Raw genomic sequence first — 25,026 nt, 5'->3', positions numbered from 1 at the left:
GTTTAAGATGGTGTTCAGCTGGTCTCCCAGCCTGACCAGCTAATGAAATGACAAAAACCCATCTAAATCCATCCTGCTAAACCAGATGAGACCAGCCAATAATCTTAGACTGGATTTAGCGGTTTCTTTCAGCAGGGACATTTGCCGTTTCTCAGGTGAAGAGACTGCTGTATAGATCATCCATGTGAGCAGGGCTTCATGCATCGCTAAACTACACTACTGACAATGGACAAGTGAAATTGTGCCTGTGAAATTGGAGCAAAATTGCAAATCTGCATGATGAACCCCAAGTAGTTGCAAAATCTGCACATGGAAATCTTACGCCAAAAAAAATCCAGATTGCGTGGATTCCCAATGACTGAGTTTTGCCAGAGAAAATTCGCTAAACGCCAGTAAATAAGCACACACCTTTAGCGACAGAGATGAAGACGTTTTATTGTCCCAGAAAGTCATACAGGTTTGGAATGACATAAGGCAATTCTCAGTAAATTACAAAATTTTCATTTTGTGAAAATGAACTATAGTTCATTAGGATGAACTATTCCTAATAATAATGATAACAATAGATATTGATTAGCTAATACATACTGGTAACTGTTCAAAACTCAAATAAATTAGTAACAATGATAAAATGACAAACACAAAAAAAATTTAATAAAATGTTTGAACATCAAAAGGCCAGATTTACTTAACAGGGCGAATTAGCGTGAGAGCGCAAACCCACAAAAGTGGCGATGGGAGTGGAAAGTTCTGCGCGTGATCTACTGACGACATGCAAATTAAAGAACAGACACAGCCGGATCATTTCCATAATGATCAGCCGCAAAAATAACTGTCTACGCCTTTTCAGTGTTCATTCTTCACTGCTTGTCTTTAGTAAATCCTAACTAGTAGTTTAGGTAGTTTTTTAACCCCAAAAGAGGGTTTGCACTGGCCAAGCTGTTAGTAAATCTGGCCCTAAGGGTCCATTCAGTTACAGTTTATGCACTGACTTGAAAACTTTCATAGGAACCATCTAACTTTTTCCAGTTGCTTCATCCGAAACCCCTCGACAGACATGAGTAGAGAGAGCGCCTGTGAGGTTCTCGATCTGAGAGCGGAGGAACCTGCGATCCTCCTGTAGGTCCTGCACCTGTCTCTCCAGAGCTTCAATCCTCTCCTGTTTGCTCTCCAGCAGACACTGAAGTTTGGTGATGGTCAGCATAACACCACTGGGTAAATCCTCCGTGTTCGGGGGTATCACTGCTGAGAAAGATAGAAACTAAACAAACTGTCTATGTATATGTATTTGTACAGAAGCGTATTGCATTCACTTGAGGAAAAAAATCTACTCTGTTTTTCTGAATTAACGAGTTAATTATCTCAGAATTACGAGATCATTTTTCATGGAAAAAAAGTTTTTGCTCTGTTTTTCTGAATTAACGAGTTAATTATCTCAGAATTATGAGTAACTCATTAATTCATAAAAACAGAGTGAAAAAAATGTTTTTCAAGAAAAATGTATCTCATAATTCTGAGATATTCACTCGTTAATTCAGAAAAACAGAGCAAAAACGTTTTTTTTTTTTCATGAAAAAATATCTCGTAATTCTGAGATAATTAACTCGTTAATTCAGAAAAACAGAGTAGATTTTTTTCCCTCAAGTGAATGCAATACGCTTCCGTATATTTGTTCCTACAAAAGAAGAAAAAAAAAATCTCTAACTGATCATCTCATTTAATTATAGACTCACAAAAAGGAAACAATGGATAGTGAGAAATAATAATAATAATAATAATAATAATAAAAAAACATTAGCAACAGCCTTCCAATAATAACCCAATTGACTGGTTGGGATTCGAGGTGTTTAAGTTAGTCAGAATCCAGTCACCGATTAAAACGTCTGAGTTCTGGTTCAGTGCTGACTCTGAGTTCTGCACACTCACGATTCCTCTCATTATAGCAAACGAAGTGTAGACACGATATAAATGAGAGATTAATTGTGCTGTGAGACAGCTTCATTGATTATAACAGAACTCTGAGAGATCGCGACAAACTGAGATGAGTGACACTAACACTGTGGGCCATTTTTGATTGTTTTAAACTGCAAGTAAAGTGCAGTGTGTTTTCTTTCAAATAAATGTAAGCTTCTGTAATGTTTTCCCCCCCTTTATATCGAATGACTAAGACTATAGTCTAATGGATCTAATAAACTTGGGAACGACATGCATGTAAACTGTAGGATGATGACCTACTGAATCATAGGCTACGCCACGAGTTAGTATAGAAGAATAAAACGTCATAACAAATATACCAAGATAAATCGCACTTTGGCAATTGTGGTTTTTATGTGTGCTGAAAAAAGAGGAGAATATGTGAATAATACACAATCTAAAATCTCAGCAAGTGCACCAACAAAGCCTGGGCCGGCCCTGACATCACTACAGACAATACTTAAATGCTCTCTCTAACTCTGTCCCATCATTGCATTTTGGAGATTGACATTGATTGTCAGTAAATGAAAAATCACGTACTGGAGACGGCACTGTTCGGAGGGTTGTCCTGCTCTGTAGAATTATCAGCTGGCACTGATTTTATATTTCCCCACTGGATTAGTTCAGTCTCTGGTTCCTGTTTCATCCAGCTGTGGCTGCTCACGGGACTCTCCTGTCTCGCGGAGCTGGAGTCAAGCTCACTGCTGGGGGAGTACGGAGCGAAATCCTGCAGCCATTGAGAGTTCATCTCATCCTGGGAGCTGCAGGAGGAAAATATTATACAACAATCATGGAATAATTCCTCTTATGTATATTACTTTAATATTTTACTTCAAAGGTGCACTATGTAACCTTTGGTCCTCTAGCAGTTAAAGGTGCACTATGCAGGAATTCCGTTTTTGTCAAACAGCGACCCCTAGAGTCGCTGTGGAGTACTTGTACTGTCGTGAATAGCACTCACGCAGAGATGGCTCTGCACTCACGGCCGATCCCCTCCCCCTGTACACCGGTACCTGTTCAGTAGGATGGACGCTGTAACGAGTGGAAATAAGGTGTGGCCCCTTTAAGAGCTGCGCGCGCCCTGTTTAACTGTCGGCAGTCTGTATTGTATGTGCGCCTTGAACACCACATGTATACGGCGCCGGGTTATTTCTGTTTGATGCTTATTTTATCCGAATTTTATCAGATCTTTTTTGCCGTAAAACAATTCGTTACATCGCGAGACCTGATATCACGCGACACTTCCTGATGCTGCGGCCGGCGGCCCGCCGGCTCAAAGTTGCAAGTGTGTTTTTTCCGCTCACATGCGATAGGGGGGTGCGAAACGACCACCATTCAACCCGAAAAGAGTAATATAACCATTCCAATGACTCCGAAGCTGTTCGGTTGAGGTAAAAAACTTGCATAGTTCACCTTTAAAAAACAAAACGGCATGCATTTTGCAGAAGAACATTGTTTTGGTTGTGCTTCGGCTTTGTGTGACTGTGAATATGGTTCTCCTACTGCTCATAAAACATTCATAACTAGGCTTAAGAGATATAGCCAGTTTAGATGGAAAGCTGACTACCTAAAGATGTTACTGTAGCTTTACCCATTGATAGACACAGAAGTTCCTTGAAGATAAATTCCACACCCTTCACAACAGATGCTGCTTTACAATGAACTCTTAGAGGGCAACATATAGCATATTTATCTGTTCAATAAAATACCTTACTCGCCTGTTGAGCAATAAAAAAGCCATCTCGGCTCTTTTACAACATTTCAAATCCTTTAGTTGATTCTGGTTTCATTACAAGCTCTGTTGCGTTCTTGTTTTGCCAGCAGACTCTCCTCTGTTCTGCATTTTTTTTTTTCAAACGGTTATTCCCTTGAGTTTGTAAATATAGCTGCTCCTTGTCAACCTTTATCACTCATTTATACTAACTAACCTATGCCACTCCCACAACACACAAGTAGCCAAGGCAAAATGTCTCTACTTTCAGATATGACAAGACATGCACGAGCGAGTGACGTATGTACGCAATTTCCCATGAAATAAGTTACATAGTGTACTTTTAAAATGATTATTTAATCAACACTGACTCTGTGTACTTCCTAAATAGAGGGTGTGCACGTGACGTCACCGTTGGCCGGAGTGACTGCGGTTACGCCAACTGGGTGGCAAAAAGACTGAGCAACAGCATTGGTTTTCAGCGTGAACGCCGCGAAAAACACACAAAACACGTCTAAAACGGGAAAGAGCTTTGAGACTGACCGTAAAACTAGATTTGACAGAAATCTGAGGTATATTTTTACAGACTGCCGAAAGCTACAGAACAGAGAAGCAAATGGATCGCTGCAATTCATAGAAACAACTGGACTCCAGGCAGCGAAAGGTGGATTTGCAGTTATCATTTTTGTGTCAATATGCTGAATTTAGTGGTAAAATCATACCCTATATATTTTATTGTTATATATTGTATTGACAACTCATCAATAAAATATTTACCACTGTATATACTGCATAATTTGACATTTTTAAATAAACACTGACAAAAAACTATACAAGTTTTAGGGTTGGACCATATGATGATATATAACATTGATATAAGTGATCGCCCGGATTTAGACCTACCTATATTGTATTTATAGAAAGCGTTCACAGGCAGATTTGCTGTATGTATTTCCCTGGCATCGAAATCAGGGACATATAAATGTCAGGAAACACGATTCCTGGCTGCATTTCAATATCCATGGATCACTGGATCTTTGGTAAGTTGAAAGGAACACTATATCGAGTCCAACCTTTAGTTTAAACTGATAATCGTTTTCGCAGTTTCCACTATTAAATCCAGTCACACAGCAGCTCTTCTGCCACTCAGTCCGGCTGAGGGGACGTGTCCCGGCGGGAAAGTGACATCAGTGCATACCCTCTATACTGATATTTTTGTGCATGATTCATATATGCATGTAGTAAAATAAAAAACAGAAAGAGAAAGTACAATGGGTTGTGTATACAGCGTGTTGAATTTCATTATATCCATTTATGTTTACAAATTACTATTCAAGGATTTTCAAGATGACGAACAAATCTTTAAAAACTCATTTTGTTAAGTGGTTACATGTTATTTTCTTACATTACTAATAATAAACATCCATGACACAGTGGATAATGAGAATATTCACGACAACTGTGGTTGTGTGCATGGGCGTCAGTTTGGTTTGAAATGTGGGGGGGACAGAGACGCATTCGGAAGGGCATTTTCAAAAGTGCTGGGTACCCGCGTTTCCATTACCCTTCAAATTGCGCAAATTGAAATTGCGAATTGAAATTACGCTCAATGGAAACACGTCAATTTTCAGGCAATTCGAAAAAGGAATATTTCGCAAAACTGCAATGGAAACAGTTTTTGCGCATTTACAGTCACCTGACTTAGAAGACGCGGTGTGTTTGGGGTCCTTGGTATACGCAAATAATAATAGGCTAATAATTATCATTATTATAACATTTATTAGGCTACATATTTAGAAGATGCTTTTATCCAAAAAAGGAATAAAGCAATTCGTCAAATGTCATTCATAATGGTTAGACAATAATAATACAGGGCTAAGATTATCACAATAAACACAAGATTTTGACGCATATCCAAGTGTTTGTGCGTAGTGTGAGCGCGCTGCAGGGAGGGAGACGCGGGCGCGAACACTTGCGTTTTCCTATCAACAGTGGAAACAACTTAAAATACTCTATAATTTCTGGTCATACAGAAAATAATAATACATTATTCGCAACTATGCTTTTATTTGTGTAAACTCACAATAACAAGAAAACGTTGTGCTTTTGTAAAATAAAATAAAACAATCATGCGCGCTTTCATGATCTCCGTGAACTGTAGCGCTACTATGTAAGGTAAAGCATGAAATGTCCACTTTAAAACGAACAAATTCGAATCGAAAGCTAATACCTTCTGATAATGTAATCCGTAAAGGTGCATTTCTCTCTAAAGGTGCATTCGCGCGGCGCGCCGCAGCGGAGATGGAGATATGTTTTTAGCCGACACTAATTTAGAAAACAATAGTTTATTAATAAAATTAAAATGCCTCGTTATTTTTTCAGACATTTATTATCATTAGCTTATAACTCACCTAAATCACCTTTCTGTAGGCTGTGGTTCCAGAGACATAGGCCTAAAATAATTATGGCTCTTCTCATTCAGCACTGCGGGAAAAATATAATTTTCAGGTTCTAATTTGGCCTTAGAAAACCATTAAAATCTACATTTTTTTTGTATTAAGTTGTGAATATTTTAAATGTTTAATAAAGGGGCAAAAAGTCATAAACAAACATCTGAAATTTAGTCTATTTTTTTTTTATTCGCAGCATTTGTGTACAGTTCAAATTAAAAAAAAAATGGTGTTCAACTTTGCATTTTTAAAAAACAACCACCGTTCATTTTCGTTTGGGTTAAATAAGGAAAAACGAATGGACACAAACGTACACTAACCGTTTGGACAGAGTTCTTTATTAAATTCATAAAATAAACAATAGGCTACAGGAATACTGGATTCTAAACCTCAAAGAAATGCCACAATCAGACCTCGGAGCAGAAATGAGGGAGAAACACCCAGAAACTCCTATGCCGTTCGCAGTAGGCTATGGGTCTTTCCCTGCCATTATTGTTTGGATAACACACCACGTCTCCTTCCATTAATAATAATAATGTCTAGTGTGGTGGCTGTGATAGGCTATAAACCTACCCGTTGATGTTTAAATGACTTATCGCGAGAGGGAAAAAAAGGATGTTGTAGTCGCATAACATCAGTTAATGGAAACGCCGTCATTTCGCAATAGTTTTTATCGACATTTAGAAAAAATCGCAAAAGTTTGTGCAAATCTGTAATGGAAACGCGCGCATAATTCAATTATTTTTTCTCTTTCGCGCAGGTCATGTTTTGAAAGACGATGTCCTGTAGCTTACTGATGTAAATAGATAAAAATGTAGCCTATAAGATGTGATGATGTCCGACCAAAAATGTGATGGTAGGCCTACTTTGGGTTTAATTGGTCGTACAATGAGATCTAATACATGTTGTTAGTATTTTTACGTGAATAAATACATAGATCCGCCTCTATTGCGTAGCCTATAGCCTATACTGTAATGGTCCAGTGGCAGAATTTTTGCCAAGCGTAGCCTATAGTTTTTCCCCCCTCATCAAAACCGATAATGTTTATCAGTGGTTGTATATCAAGAATCTTGATATACTTTATCACTGATAAACATTATCGGTTTTGATGAGGGGAAAAAAACTATACGAGTGCGGATTAGAACCAGAGAAGCAGGGACACGTTTGTGTGCATTTTTGATTTGTGCTTTCACCGGAACGAATATTATCTCTGCAACGGATTGAAGCGCGCGTCCGAGTGAAGACAACACATTTCAGCGCTATATCGCCTCTTATTTAACAAATGAATGAAACAAATGCTGCTAGTTAACTGGAGATGTTTTATTTGTATTGGTACATCCGTGCCGCGAGATGTTTCAAAAGTGGTGGGGACAATATCGACCCTGGCAAAAAGTGGTGGGGACATGTCCCACCCGTCCCCCCCGTAAATGACGCCTATGGTTGTGTGCGTGCAGCTTCTATCATGTCCTAATCCATTTTTTTTTTTTTTTTTGTAATTACAACAGGATTACAAAAAAGTGTGTAACCCAGTAGGTTATAAGTATGTTGTTAATAAGTTACCTCAATTTATTAGCTTGTATTTATGTTTAATTAAGAGATAAAATGTGAATTAACCATTCATCTTTGTTTGTGAGTATACGGTATTTGTTCCTTTAAGAGCGCGCGTGCATGAGATACAAGTTTGATTGAGGTGTACATGTGGAAAACGTGGCTTTAACCATCAAGTTAGGTGTTTGATTATTTTATTGGGTTATGTGAATTAAGTCCCGCCCTCACTGGTGTTTTGTGTAATGTGAGTGGTTGTTCGGGAGATGAGAGTTTTTTTTGACAAGCGCGAGAAGAGTGAGGGAGAGGAGAGAAGATATTGTCAAGTGCGGCCGATTCGGAAAGAGACTGAGAGATTGCGGTAACAAAAAGCTGTTTAATCGATAATCCATCTGATTAAAACCCTAATTGTCCATAGTAACGTGTGTAAGTCACACAAATTTGAGTATAAGGGTTATTTTGTTTTGTAACTGAGTTCTCCGTGTATGTTAGCTCAACATCGCGGGGTGTTTTTGTTTCGTTTGTGATACAGATCGCCTATACGGACAGTGTTTCAAGTTATTTGAACGGTAACTGGTGACAGACTCAAAGACTGAAGTTACTTACTTTAGGTGTTATTTGTTGATTTTTGTGAGGACCACGTAGTGCTCCGTTTTAACGGGAGAATCGGGAGTTTGCCGGCCGCGACAGGAGTCGGTGGCCCGTCTTCAGAGTGAGCGCAGCCGCGCAACGGAGGACGATATCCCGAGGCCTACTACTGTGCAGAGGAGTCGTTTGCTCTTATTCAGAGAGCCCACAGCAACGACCAGAGGAAGATTTCCTGTGTTTTCTTCAAGTGCAGCTGAGTCACTTATGGTTCCAAACTGAATTCAGGTACCTGTGTAATATTGTTTTTCCCCCGCTCAGGAGAGTGAAGCGGCCAGTTTTGTTGTTTCAAAGGCCACCACGTACCCCAGCAACGTCTCAGGCCTGCAACGGTGTGTGGGGACTAATTGTTGTGTGTGTGTGTGTGGGCCCACAGTGTTTTGTTTACTATTCATATGTTGTTATTCAGTGAACTTAAAAACTGTGATGTTTGTCCTTTTCATCTTTAGTGAATGTGTGACATACACATTCATTAATTTAGACACTTAATATATTGCCTATTCGGTGTGATATTGTGTCTATTGGTGATTTTGAATTATTTACATACTGGTACTTTGTTTATAAACAACTTTAACTCTCATTTTATTTTATACAAATTAAATTCTTCACATTTTGTTACTTTCAAAGAGTTTTTATTCCTTCAAAAAGAGTTAATACCAGAGTGTTTAAACATAATTGAGTATAGAGTTTTATTATAACTTTCATTCAGGATAATTAATTCAGTTAGTGACATCAGAGGGGCCTAACTTCAACATCGGTAGGCATTTATTTCAGGAATCTGGAGCGCTGTCCTACTTAGTTACAAGAAAGACAGGTAGGGGGCGCTACAAGTGTATTTAAAATTATAATTATTATTGTTACTATTATTATTGTATTAATACTAGAAAGACATGAAAATGATACAAAATAATGGTTACTGCCATATTCAGTTTTGTAACAATTGAAGGAACATACCCGGATTGCAGAGGTAAACTACGAATCTTGTGTCTGTGGCTTCTCTGGTACTGTCTCCATTTGTTCCTCAATTCTGCCTGTCTTTCATTAGAGAGTTCAGCTACTGCAGGATGTTTCGTCTTTCCCTCTGTCTTTCTTCGTTGATAACTAAGAATTTTCAAATAAAAAGACATTAAGTATTGCATACTAAAATGTAATAATTTCATATTTGCATAATATACATTACTATTGTTTATGGTAATATATAATAGTACAACTTAGGATAAGATCAAGGTTATTTGAATAAGTGAATTGTTTGCCATTTATAATTTATAATTCGCTGTGGAATAAAATTCAAACACCTCTCTCTTCTTTTTGCAAGGTATCTGGCCCTGGCAACAGGATCAGCATTCACCTTCGCTCTGTGTCGAGCTGATTTCTCATTGTTTGATAGTGGCATCTACAAATAGAAGAAGAAAAAACACTTTGTGTTACAATACAATAATTATGTTTTTATTATTTGTAATTATATTTTAAGGTAAGAATATAAATGGGACATACCTTTAGGCTACATATTCTGCATCAATAAATCACCATAGTTTGTGTGCTAGATATATCCGTGAGAGTCAAATGGGGTGACAGGTTACACCATTTGACATTTTAGTTTCCATATTTTTCTGAATAAAAAGGATTTTTGAATTATGACCCTACAAAAGACATTTCCATTTATATGTGAACCTCAACAAACTTGCCATGTCATAGAAAGATCAAATGATCTGCTATTTTGAAAGACATACTAACCTTGACACACAGCCATGAGGATTTGCAGTGTTCCTCTCAGTCACACCATTTCCTGTTTCACGGTCACATGACAGCAGAACGGCTTCCTTCATGTCGCCGGTTACACCAGGGATGGGGGAGGGGCTCTGGTTACTCCACACAGAACAGCTTCACTGCACATTTTCATAGAAACAATACTTATAAACTGCTTCATACCTTGTTTTTCAAGGATCTCAAGCTTGTGCTAAAGACTTTCTCTTATTTATAATTGAACAACGGTTACACCACCTAGACATGTTTTGTCCACCACCAACAACAACATATAAAGATGTGTTTTAATTCAGAGAATCATGTCAAATACCTAAAACTATTAAGGGACGATTACTTATTCGTGAATGATTGTTTTAGCTGGATCCTTTCAAGGAATCACCGGTAGTTGCACGGGTTCCCCGACTGAACGCTTCTTTCACGAATTGGAGTCTGACTGAATCCGCGCGGATCTCGAGTCAACCGCTCAACTGACTCATTTGAACAAGAACCGTAGTGAGCTGACAACATGAGTGAATCAAGAATTTGACCAGGTCAAACTTACTGCCCGATTTGGAGAGGTTCTAAATTACTGTTTTCGATCTTAATCGTGGCTTAAACAAACGCATGAAATGATATCAAATCGTATATATTCAAGACCATAATAAACAGCTGTGTGTAACACAGGATGACGTAATTACGTAAAAAGAATCTCCGAACTGTCAGGTTCTTTGAAACGAACTGTTCATATGAACCGATTCGCTGAAATGAGTCGGACGTCCCTTCCAGCGTCGTCAAAACCTCTTTTACTGTCTATGGTCAAAACGAACTGTTCAAGGGCAAAAAAAGTGGTTCATCTTTAAGTATGACCGGGTCGGTAACAGGATATGCAATACTTCTCTAAAGATTTAGTATCTGATATTTGCAACATGTGACCTCAGTCGCACGTGCCTTTTTGCAAGCAAGAAAAAAATTAAAACTCTCTGGACGGACATACTTCCAGATAGCCAGAAATCAATGACAAAATAAGAGTGTATAGTAGTCTCTTGTAGTAGATGGGGGAAATAAGAAAATAGGCACATAGACAAAGCAATATCTTTATATGAGTTCTATATGTGTGTACTTGAAATAAGTAACAAGAGCAACAGCTCAAAATAAAAAAGAATTTAAAGGTATGCAAAGGTATGAGTGAAGACTACTTTATTTGCATAAAATGTCCCTTTTCTGCAATCAAATAACCTTTCTTCCTGTCAGTTATTTTGGGCATTTGGTGTTAGACATTAAGTTGAAACATTTTTTGGAGGTTGTGTTATAGAGAGCATGTGGTTTCAGTTGGAGGTTTCAAACTGGGGTGTCCTATATCTTTGCTTTATTTTGTTTCTCCTCAAGTTATATATTTTCCAGATAATATTGTACACATTTCTAACAGTATTCTACTGTATAAATGGTTCTTTAAACATTTAAATATATACACAATTAGGAAGGAAAGGAGAACATATTTAAAGGTCAGCGACATCAAAATTGTTCAAATATCCCTGGTTTAAGAGAGCACAATGGCTAAAAATCACTTGCAGCACCTTTAATTGTAAAACAACTGCAGACATTTCAAAACCGTAGAATGAAAATAAACCACAAGCAGTGATCATAGAGCATAGATAGATCAGCTCCAAACCTGATCTATGATCACTCACAAGCCTGCAATGTTGTAGTAATCCTGCAGGTACTGATCAGGTGTGTTTGATTCGGGTTGGAGCTAAACTCTGCAGGACAGTGGACCACGAGGGCCAGATTTAAATTACCCTGACATAAAGGAACATGTGATGGAATTGTTAGAGAATACAACCTTGCCAGAGTTTATGTGAAGAAGAAAACAAATAACGGACACAATATGCAAGCAATGCTTACATACACACCAAATCTGTGCCCGAGTGGACTGGATAATCTATGAGACGTACGCACGGTAATTCATATGATACAACTAGTGATTATGCATAACACATGTTTTAATGTCACCCACTACTTTTATTTCCTTCCAGGCTCCAGAGCCTCTCATTTTCACTTTGCAATAGTCTCAGAGCGCCCTCTAGTGTCCAAACACGGAGAATGCTCGTTTGTTCAGCAGTCCTAGGTAGAAGCCTTCATCCGCTCCATCCTTCTTCTGAGGGCTTCGTCATCACAAAACAGCTGTTCAGTTGTGATGTCGTAGGCCGACCCGGAAGACTTAGGTTATCTTAGGGTTATCCTAATGGTTTTCAGAGTAGCATAAGAAGAATGTGAGTTACTATGTTACTAATAGCAACTTGCATTTTAAAAGCAAATGTACTCATAAATCAAAACCCACTAGATCAAGGCTCAGAAATCTTGAGTCCTTTCCGGGTTGTAGAATTACAAACTGAACAGCTCTGCAGAGACGCTGAGGGTGTTTCCTCACAAGGCCTGACCCACCAGAGGAACAGACCTGTTAGAAACCAGCAGCAGTTCTGCCACGAGGGTCGGGATGGGGACAGCGCTGTCCCAGGCCAGAAGATGGAGGGCCCAAATAAGGTCCTTTTACAGTATAGCCCACTGTACTCCTGGGCACATGGAGGCTCACTCGTAAAAATTGTCCCGGACGGACGGACGGAAAAGCCCAACTCATACTCTTCTTCTTGATGAAGGCAGATCAAGACCTAGTCACACTGGGAAACATACACTGTTGAGAAGAAATTGAAATACAGCTCAAATCAAATTTGACCTTTTGTTAAAATGTTACATGCAGTTACTATGGTAATAACTATGAATTATGCATAGTTACATGCAACTAAACCTAAACAAAAACCCTAGTCCAAGCCCTATAGTAAGTACATGTAGTTAACTAATATTACTCATTTCACCTTGAAATAGTTGAAGCAACCTTTTGTTTTAACAAATGTTCACTATTACATGCATTTACTGTTAAAACCCGAACTTCGATAAATGCCATCCCTTGTGGATAAAGTGAAGTACACTTGTAGTGTACATATTTTGTAGTAGGCTATATTTAAAAATAAAAACTGTCATTGCAGATAATATAATATGTAAGGGATAATCCACGGCTAGCCATGTATTAAAATCCTTTAATGCATGGCTAGCCGTGGATGATTCCCGCTTATACCTCGGTTATTTGCCAAGTTAATAAGAAGTTAAAGCTGTAACTGATGTTTACAATGTAATTTTTTAACAGACGTGTAAAAATGATGGTTATTTTCTTAAGTTACGGCTCGTTAGTTCTGGAACTCCGTCCGCTTTAAATAAAGTAGAGCCATCGGATTGCTTTTATTTGAATGAATTATCACATTTATTTAAATTCATTATTAAAAGAGAGAGACAGAGAACTGAAAGAGAAGAAAGAGAGAGAGAGAGATGCGTGCGCGAGTTACCTATGAGCGTCTCTTCTTTAAAGTCTACAGTCCCCTCGTTGCTTAAGCATAGGCCTATAGCTAACTTCATGATTCATGGATTTATTAAAATTATTTATGAATGATAGGCAACACTGACAGTGACAAGGCAAGCTTTATTTGAACTAATCATGTCATTTATTTAAATGAATTAGCTGTATGTCAAACCAAACTTTTCTTACGCGGATGATGAACGCTGGTGTCTTTTCCATTTTTCCTGTAGCGCTTTAAAACTGATTTAAAGACGGCATTGCTTGACTTGAAGTCTTTATCCCTTATGATGTTGTATTTTGTAATGTGACGGTTTATACCTGCTCTGAGACGCATCAAACTTGCAACACTGTATTCGCGTCCAGCAGTAGACTGAACAGAGGCATAAAACTCCTGAAATGTCTCATTTAAAAAAAAAGCAGAGTAGGTCTCGAAATCACAATTGTTCTGTCTTTGGCGCAACAAGTGACTGAAAGTGTTAACTGCCCATTTAGTTGTCTTTTTCGTATTGACCTCATCTTTGTCGTCTTCGATCTTATCTAGCTCTGTCTTTTCCTTAAAAAAAAAAAAAAGCCTAAAACATATCTAAGTAATATACAGTAATAGGCTATTTCGTTGTCACCCTGCCTCTCCAAATGCATAAATGACATTGGGTGTGTGTTTTATTTTATATTTACCGGTCAATAATGCAATCGCTGCTGTCTGTCCCATAGAAGAACATGACAGCCCGAGTATGTTTTGGAACTATTGGGGCTTACATGAACCACGTGACAGCCATCGCGAGCGATCAAAGAGCGTTGCAACTCTTCCTCTCTATGGCTCTGAGCCTACCTAACGTTTTCATATGTGTCTCTCTCTCACACTCTTTTGCAAGTGTAACTCTGTTTACCAAAGTTTATCGTAGCGGATTAATTTCGAACTGTAATCAAACTGACTGGAACTACCTGTGCATTAAACGGCTTTACTGCACACCTTCCAGCCAATCAGAATCGAGTATTTAAACAGGCCGTGGTATAATAATGAAATAAAGGGTCACTTAAGTGTACACTTTTATGAGTATACTTTTTTTTTTTTTAAATCATTATATTTTACTAATCTTTGAAGTGTACACACAAAATACACTTATTTTGATGTGTTGACTAACATACTAAATCGCATGTATAGTACTTGATTATAATTTGTAGTTTGTTATTTGACATTACATTTAAAATTAACATATTTTTAACATGCTAATAAATGTGTAATTACAAATATAAAGCTGCAGTCCGTAACTTTTGGCGCTCTAACAGTAAATAAGCAGAACTGCATGCGTCTTGCGGAAGAACATTGTAGCCAGAGCCTCTTCTCTCCGTTGATGTCTATGACGAGTCATGCGGGCTACTCCGCTGTGGTACGACCCGAACCAATCTAAAATAGTCCCAATATAAACACTTACTATAGGTGTACTGTAGTGATTCAGATAAGACAAAAACACAGTTTTAAAAATGGATTCATGATATAATACTCGCTTATTATATACACAGGGTTCATACAGACTCTGTCAAATGAAATTCCAGGACTTTCAAGGACTTTTCAAGCACTACTTTTTTTGATTTCAAGGACTTCAATCGGCACTTATCAAACAATATCTTGATTATTATTTGTACTTATTGATGTTTCAATTCAGAGATGTGAATCCATTGACCAGCGCTGTCAGGCATGGGAAATCGCCTTAACCATTGAAAGGATATTCAATGCCCCCCCCCCCCCCCCCGAGATATAGAGAAATAGCTCTATATCGCAGACGGGCTGCAGCGTTGATTTAGCGTGAAACAATTGTATTTTTTCAACAACAACAAAAAAAATCACAATATTTTGAATTAGGGATGGACCGATACCACTTTTTGCAGAACGAGATACCGATACTGTAACCGATCCCTGAATTTTCACTGCATTTGTAATTTTTAAATGTATTAGTAATAATCATATTAGTTGGCTTAATTTGTTCATCAAATATATATTTCTTTCAATTATTTGCATGCTTAAATAAGCCTGCTAAAATGCATTGTATGAGCTTTTGTTACTGTACATTCTACTGCTCTATCATATTTTATATTTCATTGAATAGCACAGCACATATTTAGACTAGAGCAGCTCCAGAAATGTCAGTGCTGAGAATTGGGTCAGTGGTACAAATGTTTAGACACCAGTGAAATATAAATTATTGAATCCAATTTTGATACAATAAAAACTGCCAGCCTAATTAATGTGAATTTAAAACATTATTAAAAGCTAAGCAGTCAGCAACAAAATAAGAACGAATAATCAACTTACAAATAAATACAACAGAACAAAGAAAGGCTACAAATTACTGTATAAATTAAATATAGATGGATCTTTTTGAAAGTTGAAAAGGGTAGACTATTTAGTCAAGAGCAGTGAGTAATTTTTCCATTCATTGTTTGATTAACATTAAAACAGCAGTGGGTTTATTGAAGTGCTGCCCCTTTAAGACCGATCGCACGGACCGCATGGCTACGTTCACTTGATATACCTGACTTTGTTTACTAGGATACTCGCAAATATGGACATTTTTACATCATTTTGTGTGAATTCCTCCGCACAAGCACAAGACGTGAAAGACAATTCAATTCAGGATCCGCGCGCTGAAACGCTGGTTTCCGGGTGCGCGCTTTGGATGTTTGCGTTCATGAAACTTATTGACTGCAAAGGTCCAGTAATAATGTAGGGAATCACTCGTTATACATAAATCAGGTAACAGGTCATGTTTTACTTTACTTGATTTAGTTGTCATTCAAATAACACGTGCTGAGTGAACAATTTAGCAATCAAGAGCATTCAACAGAACCGCGCTGTCTCTCGTCAGTTAACGTTAATAATAAGCTAGTACATGCTTGTTTTATTTTATTTGCCATTGACATCCGACTAAACTACAAACCTTCCACTGATGTCTGTTTAAAGAGATGTGCTCGACCAGCTCGCGTGTCTGCTGCTGCGCGCTCAATCCACTGCGCGCGCGGTTTTCTCTGATGATCAGCTCGCGCACCACAGCTATGCGTTACTATACACACGCTGCCTGGTAGGCCTATCTATCGGTAATTGGTATCGGAGCATTTTTACGAACTACATGAGCTCGGTATAATTCAAGCACTTTTTAAGTACCTCTTCAAAAATATGGCTGTTTTCAAGGGTTTTCCAGGACTTAAATTTCAAAAAGTCAAATTCAAGTACTTCAAGCACTTTAAGCACCTTGTACGAACCCTGTATACATTTTGTAAATTTTAAACAAAAAAGTTACTGACTGCAGCTTTAAATACATGACATACAATTAAGTCCTACTTAAATCGGATTAAAAAAGCACTCTAACAGAGGCCTGCGTGGTACCGTCCCGCAAAATTTCTTCACTTTCTCCTGCTCCCACCCGCAACATTCATGTTTGTCCCGCTCCCACCCGCAAGTAAAAGTATACATCGATTATTTCAGTACTTTCATAAAACTTCAGTAAAATAGTTATACTATATACTATATTATACTATAATAGTTAAACGTGTCGCCTAGCCACAACTCAACAGACGCTCCCGATAAATTATTTGTTATTAAAACATCACAAACAACTTAATTTTAACAGAAAAGCAAGCATAGGCTACTGCATGCGTGATTTATACATCCCAAAAAAAGCTGTCACTAATTAATCAATAAAGCTGTCTACACTACATAATGAGTCATTTATTTACATCGCCTCTATACTACATTTGTAATAGTGAGAGGAATCGTGAGGGCGCAGAACTCAGCACTGAACAAAAACTCTGGTGTTTTGACTGGTGAGTGGATTCTGACTTAATCACCTCTGATTGGCCATTGCTAGGGCCCTATGATTTCCGCGATTACGGAATCGCGGACGGAATTACGGAATTGGCAAATTAACGCGGAATCTAGTGTTAACGCGGAATTTTGTGGAATTTTACATATTTGGATTGAAATTCTGTTTTTGTGTGGGAGAAGAACGTATGTCTGGTGAAAATGCAGACCGGGGGAAGCAAATCTGGGCGACACAACCCCTCCCGTCATTTCAGCTCCAATGACGGCATCAAAACAATGAAAGCATGGCGAAGCGGCTCTCCACGACTCTGCTTTCGTCGGCGAAAAAGTTAAGAAACTCGACGCTATAAGCCCTCAGTACCGAGCCGAGCAGTTTGCACGTGACTTTTATGCAGTGTTTCCCACACATAGACTAATTCGCGGCCACAAAATCAACTCCGGCCGCCACATATTCCGTTTCGTCTCTCTAACACTCACGCGTCTCTCTCACATACACACACGCGCACACACACACACACACACACACACACACACACCGCGTCTGTCTATGAGGCGCCGGACTGGACAAAAGCGAAGCGAACTCCGCGAGCGACACTGGGCGAGAGAGAGACAGAGTGTGACTTTTATTTAAACTAATATAATTTATTTTACTGGACAGTTTAAAGCTCATAACCATATTTTGTTGTTACTTGAAGAGTGCAGTGTCATGTTGCATCATGCAGTATTTGTCCTGAAAAGGCTACTGAGTAAATGTCTGTAATTTAAGGTCATTCCTATTTTATTTGTATACATTTTAATCATTAACTTTAAAAGCACACTCTTTTTATGACTAAAATAACAGTAAAGGGTAAAAAAAAATGAATTCCCAAAAATTTAAACGGAAAAAACGGAATTTGGGAAAAAATAAAACGGAATTTGGGAAAAAATAAAACGGATTTCATAGGGCCCTACATTGCGTTCACAAAAATCAACATATATGTTTGGGATTGGCTACATTACTTAAAAAAAAATAAAAAAACGCTGCAAAAACAGAAAAATGTATGCTCTCTATAGTGCAAACATAATGGACCTTAACGGCTAAGGTGAATTTATGAACAATCCAGATTCTAGATATAAAAAAAAATGACACTGGAAGAACATTTGCCAAGTTACTGTAAAAGTGCAACTTGTCATGTACCTCTCTTCCCTTTCTTCTTGTGGCGTCTCTTTTTCCTGACGCTGCTGGACTCTTCAGATGAAGAGGAGCTGCTGGATTCATCAGTGGCATACGAGCTGGACGAGCTCTTCCGCCGCCGTTTACGTGACCTGGGCGCTGAGAACACTGACGTGCTCGCTGTAGGAACCCAGAATGGTAGTAAACAAGAGAACATGAGCCAGTGCAAGTGTAACAGGAAATAGAACATCAACTGCAAAATTCATTCATTCATCATTTGAGCTGAAAATACATTTACATGAAATGACTATGTGAAATCTTAGATTTAAAAAAGTGAAGTCTGGAATCTTAATGTGAACAGTGACAGTCAAAAAGACACTACAGTTATTTGTTGACTTGCTATATTTAGCAAGAACATTATTTTAATGTTTTGTAGATCATTAAAGAAAACTGCATGTCATGTTGGTTATACTTTTTTTGTAATTTTGTGTGTGGTAAAATGCTATACTGTGACAAAGTAATTATAACCAAATGCAATGTCATGAAATTTAAAATATTAAATTATATATATATTATCTATCATATATCATATCTATTATAATGCAGTTCTCTTCATTCTTGAGCAAAGTGTTTTGAACAAGGCCAAATCTTGATTTTTTTCTCATCTTTCCACCACACCTTCAGGCACCGGAACCAAGCGAGCGCCGGTGAGGTTCTCGATCTGAGAGCGGAGGAACCTGCGATCCTCCTGTAGGTCCTGCACCTGTCTCTCCAGAGCTTCAATCCTCTCCTGTTTGCTCTCCAGCAGACACTGAAGTTTGGTGATGGTCAGCCTAACACCGCTGGGTAAATCCTCCATCGGGTTCGGGTCCGCTGCTGAGAAAAAGAGTCATGTATTTTCACTCAATCTACGTCCCATAATTGAAATGTGGAGATGCTAAAGGGCTCATTGATATGGATTCTCAAAAAAAAAAAAAAAATATCATACCAGCAACAGCACTGCTCAGAGATTTGTCCTGCTCTGCACCAGTGGCGGCCTCCGAGTTCATATTTTCCCACTGGACTACTTCAGGCTCCGGTTCCTGTTTCACCCAGCTGTGGCTGCTCACGGGACTCTCCTGTTTGGCTGAGCTGGAGTCAAGCTCACTGCTGGGGGAAAACGGAGCAGATTCCTGCTGCCACTGAGTGTTAATCTCAACCGGAACGCTGCAAGAGAACAATATCAAACAACACTCTCATAATTACACTTTTCAAATTATTTGAATCCTATCCTACTTAAAACACTACTTGTTAATTTACATTGCTGATATTCACAGATATTTCATATATACCATATTACAAAACAGTATTTGAGTCAATGAAGACTAATAAGGACTTTCAAGATGACAATATGCTTCCAACATTCATGTGACAGTTTCTAAATGTAAAGAAATGTAACCTCTGAATATACGATTGGTCTTACAAAACAAAAAAAGTTTTACAAAACTTTGAATAACTCAATGTTATATGGTGTAATAAATAATTCCTCACACTTATAGAGTCTACACATCTTAAGGTGATGATACAAAGAACAACTTTTTGAGCAATGTTGCTGGGCAATCTTGCTGGGCAATTGTTGCTTGGGCACTTTCCCATTGAAAATGGGCAATAAATTTCTATCTAGATAATTTAGATCGGTCGTGGGCCCTGTGTCTCATCTGGTTGCCCGTTGACGGCAACATTGCTCAAAAAAGTTGCCCTGTGTCTCATCACCTTTAGGTTATGTTTACACGACAGCGATGTACTAAAAACGTACAGACGACAACCTTGTCAAAACAATCCCCTGATCCACGAAAATGACTAAAAACGATGTATTCTGCTGCCAGTCCAGTAGTTGGCGATGTCACTTGGTAAAGAAACACTACGCGCCTATAGACTGAACATGTAATACACATGCACATGACCACAGAGGACTAATCTTCTGATGATGGCTACTTCCAGCAGGATAAACACGCCATGTCACAAAGCTCAAATCTTCTCAAACTGGTTTCTTGAACATGACAATGTGTTCGACCCGGTACTAGCAAAGGTGTACGAAGTGGCTGATGAGTGTGTATAATATATTTCTATTTAGCTTTGATTTACTTTATTTCATCATGGTTTTTATCCAACGGCTGTATGTGATTAGTTATTAGTTAAGTAAGGGGTAATCCATGTCTAACTGTCTGTCCATTAAACTATATGAATGCATGGCTAGCCGTGGATTATCCCTTACTTAATGCACGAAATGGAGACCACCTGACGAGAAGCAGAGTGCATTTAAATCGTTTAATGCACAGCCAGCCGTGGATTATCCCGCTTATCATTTGCCAGCATTGACAAGTTTAAGCTGTTATTGATGTGTGCAGTGCAATATTACAACAAAACTAAAACAACTAAAACGTTTCATATCTAGTAAACATCAAGGGTATTTCTGAAAGCCAGTTACTAAAGAATGTTTTACAAACAAATGTTTTTCTTTTGAAAACAATTTAAATAGCATTTTTAAGATTTACTCTGATATTCATGCCTTAATTACTGTAATTTTGAGATGACAACACGTTAACGTTCTACTCAGAGCAGTTCACGTCCTCGGACTTGAAATGACGCGTTTCTATTACACCGAAATTAATCTGCAGTGGTCAGGTGGTACAGCAGTCACATGGTACAAGTAGGACCTCTCAGAAAATTCCCAGCTTACAAATTGTAATTACAAGCTCTACGAGGCTAAGAAGGCTTTTACTGTTAATTACGACATGGCGTGAAGGCACCTTCAGTATACAAGCACAATTGTGAATGTGATTTTGCTTTTAAACAACAGAGTTTATAAACAAATTGTATAATTCCAAAGCTAGACAGAACAGGAGAGTGAGACATTCAAGGTCCAACTTTGTTATACGAAATATAACCATTCTTTACATATAAATTTGGTGACAGTTTGGAACCTGGAAATGGCCAACTTCTGTTTGAAATTTTAAAGGTAGGGTATGCAATTTTTGGAGTGGCTAGCAATAGCAAGTTAGCTTTGAAAGTATGAGATCCCAAAGCCACTTGTCCTTCAAAACACATGAACGCACGAATACAGCAGATTCTGCAAAGTGTCACTAGTAGGGATTTTATAGTCTTTATTTCTGCTATTCCTCTGTGCAGGATGAGGGTGAAGAAGGTGCCAGTGTCCCTCCTCCTCCTGAAACAGACAGAGCTGAAACAACCTCCTCCTGAGAAAACAGCATTGGAAGATCTCCTTGGAGGGACTTTTTTGGGGATTCGTTTTAAAATGTCAATTTAGTGTTATTATTACATAAAATATATTTCAAATTTATTAAGAAATGCGCAGCATTTTGTCTGAGAAATAAAAGGACACTTCATTTTTTAATTTGTCCTAAACCTTAAGGCCTGTTCACACCGGGACGAATTTCGCGCGCGATATTCGCCGACGTTTAACGCCTCGTGACTAAACAAAGGGCGCCAATGTGAGTGTGCACACCGAAAAACTATCCGACCAATGAGATTGGCGCTTTTACTCACATGTCTGGAGCTTCTGAAGTTACAGTAAAACACAACTTGGGGGCGCTCAAACACAAAACGGTCTTGCCGAGCACACATACGCAACGGCGAAGAAGATATACGCCAAGTAGCGTCTACACTGCCGAGGAGAAATATGACGAGGAAGATGCAAGGCAAGATGAATCTAGAGCTGCTGGTCTCGTTGGTGTCTGACTCTGAACATAAAGAACTATATGACAAACGCGACAGCGACTACAACATAGGACTATTTATTTTTTACATTAAATGCCATCTAATGTCAGGGAATGAATTGGCATGTTCACTCGGCTCATCGTCAGCGAAAATCGATTGGGTGTGAACACAAAAAACGCATTGAAAAAAACGCTGGCGAATAACGCGCACTGATATTCGTCCCGGTGTGTACGAGCCTTTAATGTGAGAAAATCGTATCGTGAATCGCATCGCAAGTTGAGTGAATCGTTACATCCCTAGTCACGAGACGTCATTAAACTACCTCATGTCTCAAAGCACATAACATAAACAAACAACTTAAAGAGCTCTGACCTGTACCACCTGACGGATGCAGATTCATTTCGGCGTTGATAGTGTTGCCATTGAAACGCAAAAATTTGAGTCACTGACCGCTCCGAGTATGAGGTCACGGGTTTCCATCTCTTCCTAATTACAGTAGTTTTGTGAACGCAGCATAAGCTCGTTGTTTTGGTTCAGGAGGAACTGTAAAGGCGGCTACTGTTTTGGTTGTGGTGCTCGCTGACTGACGTCTGTCTAACTCTGCATAGCATGAAACCCGCTGTTAAAGTGTGATGTCTGCGCGAGCAAGGTGCGCGGAAGTATGGAAATACATGTTGACAGGCTATCATATAGATTGGACTAACTTTTTAATGGTCATACGTCTTCCACAGAAAATACATTTAGACCACTTAACTTAGTGGTTGCGATAAGGATGTGAAGAGACTTTCAACCAGCTTAACAAAAAAATGTTTCTGGAACATATCGCCTACCCTGCCTTTAACGTTTTGCGTCAATACTTTGGCTAAACATACCTGTGCAAACATACCGCCATGATCTCCCTCGTTTCGGTCAGTCTTTGAATTGAAGTGACCCTCAGACTGTGATTGGTGTAGGTCGTTCTCGTCCCGGCCTCTTTGCAAATTTTGGGCAGCATTTGGGACAGGTAATTGACTCCCAAAGGAACCGCAGTGTACCAGATCTCATCGCTGATCACATACATCCTTTTGGGCTGTAGATAAAGCGCTTTTGCGTCGGCTGGAATTTTGCTGAGATATTTCTCCAGAGAGGCAACAGGACACAGCGGATTGCCAGGCTCTTCAAACATAGCCTTGCGTTTTTTCTTGTCCCTTTCCTGCGGGTTCTTCGTGTCCTCGTTTAATGTCATGGTGAAGTATTTGAAACCGTTTTGGTCTCGGTTCAAAGCAAACGCGTCTGGCTGCAGGTGTCGGTTGCCCTCCTTACCCCTGAGTCCAAAATGTAACTGGATGTCATACCACACCTTATTTAATAAGCCTTTTGGGTTGCCAGGGTCCAGTGCAGCAGAATGTTTCAGCATGTGCTTGTCTTCAGGTGAAATCGGCGGATAATGTGCTGTTATATCCCTACCGGAGCGTCGCATCTGCTTAACAACCCCTTTAAAAACATTGTTGGCGGACCTGAACTCGGTGTCCTGCATCAGATTCCACGCACGGTTGATGGGAGGCTCGTTGATGAACCGATTTAACCCAGCCCGGAGCCCGACGTAACTGCTGATCCCGTACAACTCTCCTTTGCTCGTCCGAATAGAGCCATAAAACTCGCGCAGCACCGGGTTGAGCTCCGACTTCTCCGCGGTTTTTAAGTCGATTGTCAACTGCTTTTCACGGAGCCAGGCTTTAAAACAGTTCACTGCCCATATTGTTTGCTTTACGGTACTAGATTCGTTTCGGTTGTGTTCTAATTCGTCTAAATCCGCTGATGTTACATTCGCACACCTGGATACTTGTGCTGTTAAACTAGCCTCTCCTCCTTCCGTCTCTTCCTCTTCACCTGACGAGCTTTCACACTTTAGGTCAAACATTATATTCATGGGAACAAGGTCCGTTGGTTCAATTGGTTTCTTCTTTCTTCCAATATCATAGATGTTCAAGGTGTTCGTGGGGTCATACATACCATCCAAACTAACATTTCCATGCCCGTACAAAGCTCAAATGAAGCATTATTTTAAGCGTCTTGCTGACCTGTATACATAAACATCCACGAGTGTTTTCAGGATTTCTTTGTTGTTCTTCTTCTTTGCGATACTGGCGGATGCAGAGTCACAGAAGCCCAGCGCCATCTGCTGTTTACTGGGCACAGCATTTGATCAGTGGATTTACAGAAATCAGAAATGTCGTTTTCTCGACATTGAAACATTGCATATCAACTCCTGACGAACACACATTATTTATTATTTGAATTATCACTCAGTGAGTAATTTAATGTATTACTTTGGAAGGCTTGTCTTTCAAACACATTACATTTTGGTGTAATTTGTTGTCAGCTGAACCACTTTGACCTAATATATTTACTTCAAGTACCCACTGAGATTTTAAACAAGTTAGGTCAATAATAAATAATAATACAAATTAAGTTTATGGTTCCCTGATGTTGGTTAATGGTCACATGGCATGCAAGTAAACAAATACAATATTTTATAGTTTAATTTATATTTTATAATTTTATTTTGATTGTTTTTATTAAAAAAAATTTTTTTTATTGTATGTTTATGATTTATTTAATTATTAGCTTTTTATTAAACTCACAAACTAACCCTGACGTAACGTAATAATGCACTTTATGTTCTTCTTTCTCTTTGTATTTTTTTATATCAGTATGGTACACGATTATCCATCTCAAATCAATGTGGCAAACGAGTTAGGTCAAAAGTAATCAGATTATATTACTTTAAATGTGCAATAGGCCTAATGGATTTTTAACTTGTGAGAGGGAGAGTTGTTACACTGTCAGTTTGACAAGTCAGAAGATATCTATGGTGATGTCATC

General features: G+C 38.7%; 2 protein-coding genes across 9 annotated transcripts; both read right to left on the bottom strand.

The window, feature by feature from the left end:
- Window positions 1-962: 962 nt before the first annotated feature.
- LOC130084431 (uncharacterized) lies at window positions 963-10,750 on the bottom strand. Of its 4 annotated transcripts, none has more exons than XM_056249855.1 (5): window positions 10,060-10,750; window positions 9,621-9,718; window positions 9,280-9,426; window positions 2,515-2,735; window positions 963-1,245 (listed from the first exon to the last, which is right to left on the bottom strand). In XM_056249855.1, exons 2-5 carry the CDS (start codon window positions 9,716-9,718, stop codon window positions 1,016-1,018), a joined length of 696 nt encoding a protein of 231 aa, XP_056105830.1. In that variant the 5' UTR covers window positions 10,060-10,750; the 3' UTR covers window positions 963-1,015. The 4 variants fall into 4 exon arrangements, with proteins under 4 accessions (XP_056105830.1, XP_056105833.1, XP_056105834.1 ...); XM_056249858.1 differs by having other exon boundaries at window positions 2,527-2,735; XM_056249859.1 differs by having other exon boundaries at window positions 963-1,242; window positions 2,527-2,735.
- A 1,316-nt stretch (window positions 10,751-12,066) lies between these two features.
- On the bottom strand, window positions 12,067-24,287 carry zgc:174877 (uncharacterized protein LOC570025 homolog). Of its 5 annotated transcripts, none has more exons than XR_008806925.1 (6): window positions 23,034-24,287; window positions 19,433-19,650; window positions 19,123-19,320; window positions 18,469-18,624; window positions 12,407-12,757; window positions 12,067-12,307 (listed from the first exon to the last, which is right to left on the bottom strand). XR_008806925.1 is itself a non-coding variant. In XM_056249848.1 (5 exons), exons 1-5 carry the CDS (start codon window positions 24,149-24,151, stop codon window positions 12,735-12,737), a joined length of 1,713 nt encoding a protein of 570 aa, XP_056105823.1. In that variant the 5' UTR covers window positions 24,152-24,287; the 3' UTR covers window positions 12,385-12,734. The 5 variants fall into 5 exon arrangements, 3 of the variants coding, with proteins under 3 accessions (XP_056105823.1, XP_056105825.1, XP_056105824.1); XR_008806926.1 differs by having other exon boundaries at window positions 12,524-12,757; XM_056249848.1 differs by lacking the exon at window positions 12,067-12,307 and having other exon boundaries at window positions 12,385-12,757.
- Window positions 24,288-25,026: the final 739 nt, after the last annotated feature.

The sequence above is a fragment of the Rhinichthys klamathensis genome, unplaced genomic scaffold (assembly GCF_029890125.1).
Source record: "Rhinichthys klamathensis goyatoka isolate OS25496 unplaced genomic scaffold, OSU_Roscu_1.1 h1tg000064l_1, whole genome shotgun sequence".
NCBI classification, from domain to species: Eukaryota; Metazoa; Chordata; class Actinopteri; order Cypriniformes; family Leuciscidae; genus Rhinichthys; species Rhinichthys klamathensis.
This window is presented reverse-complemented; position numbering and strand designations above follow the sequence as displayed.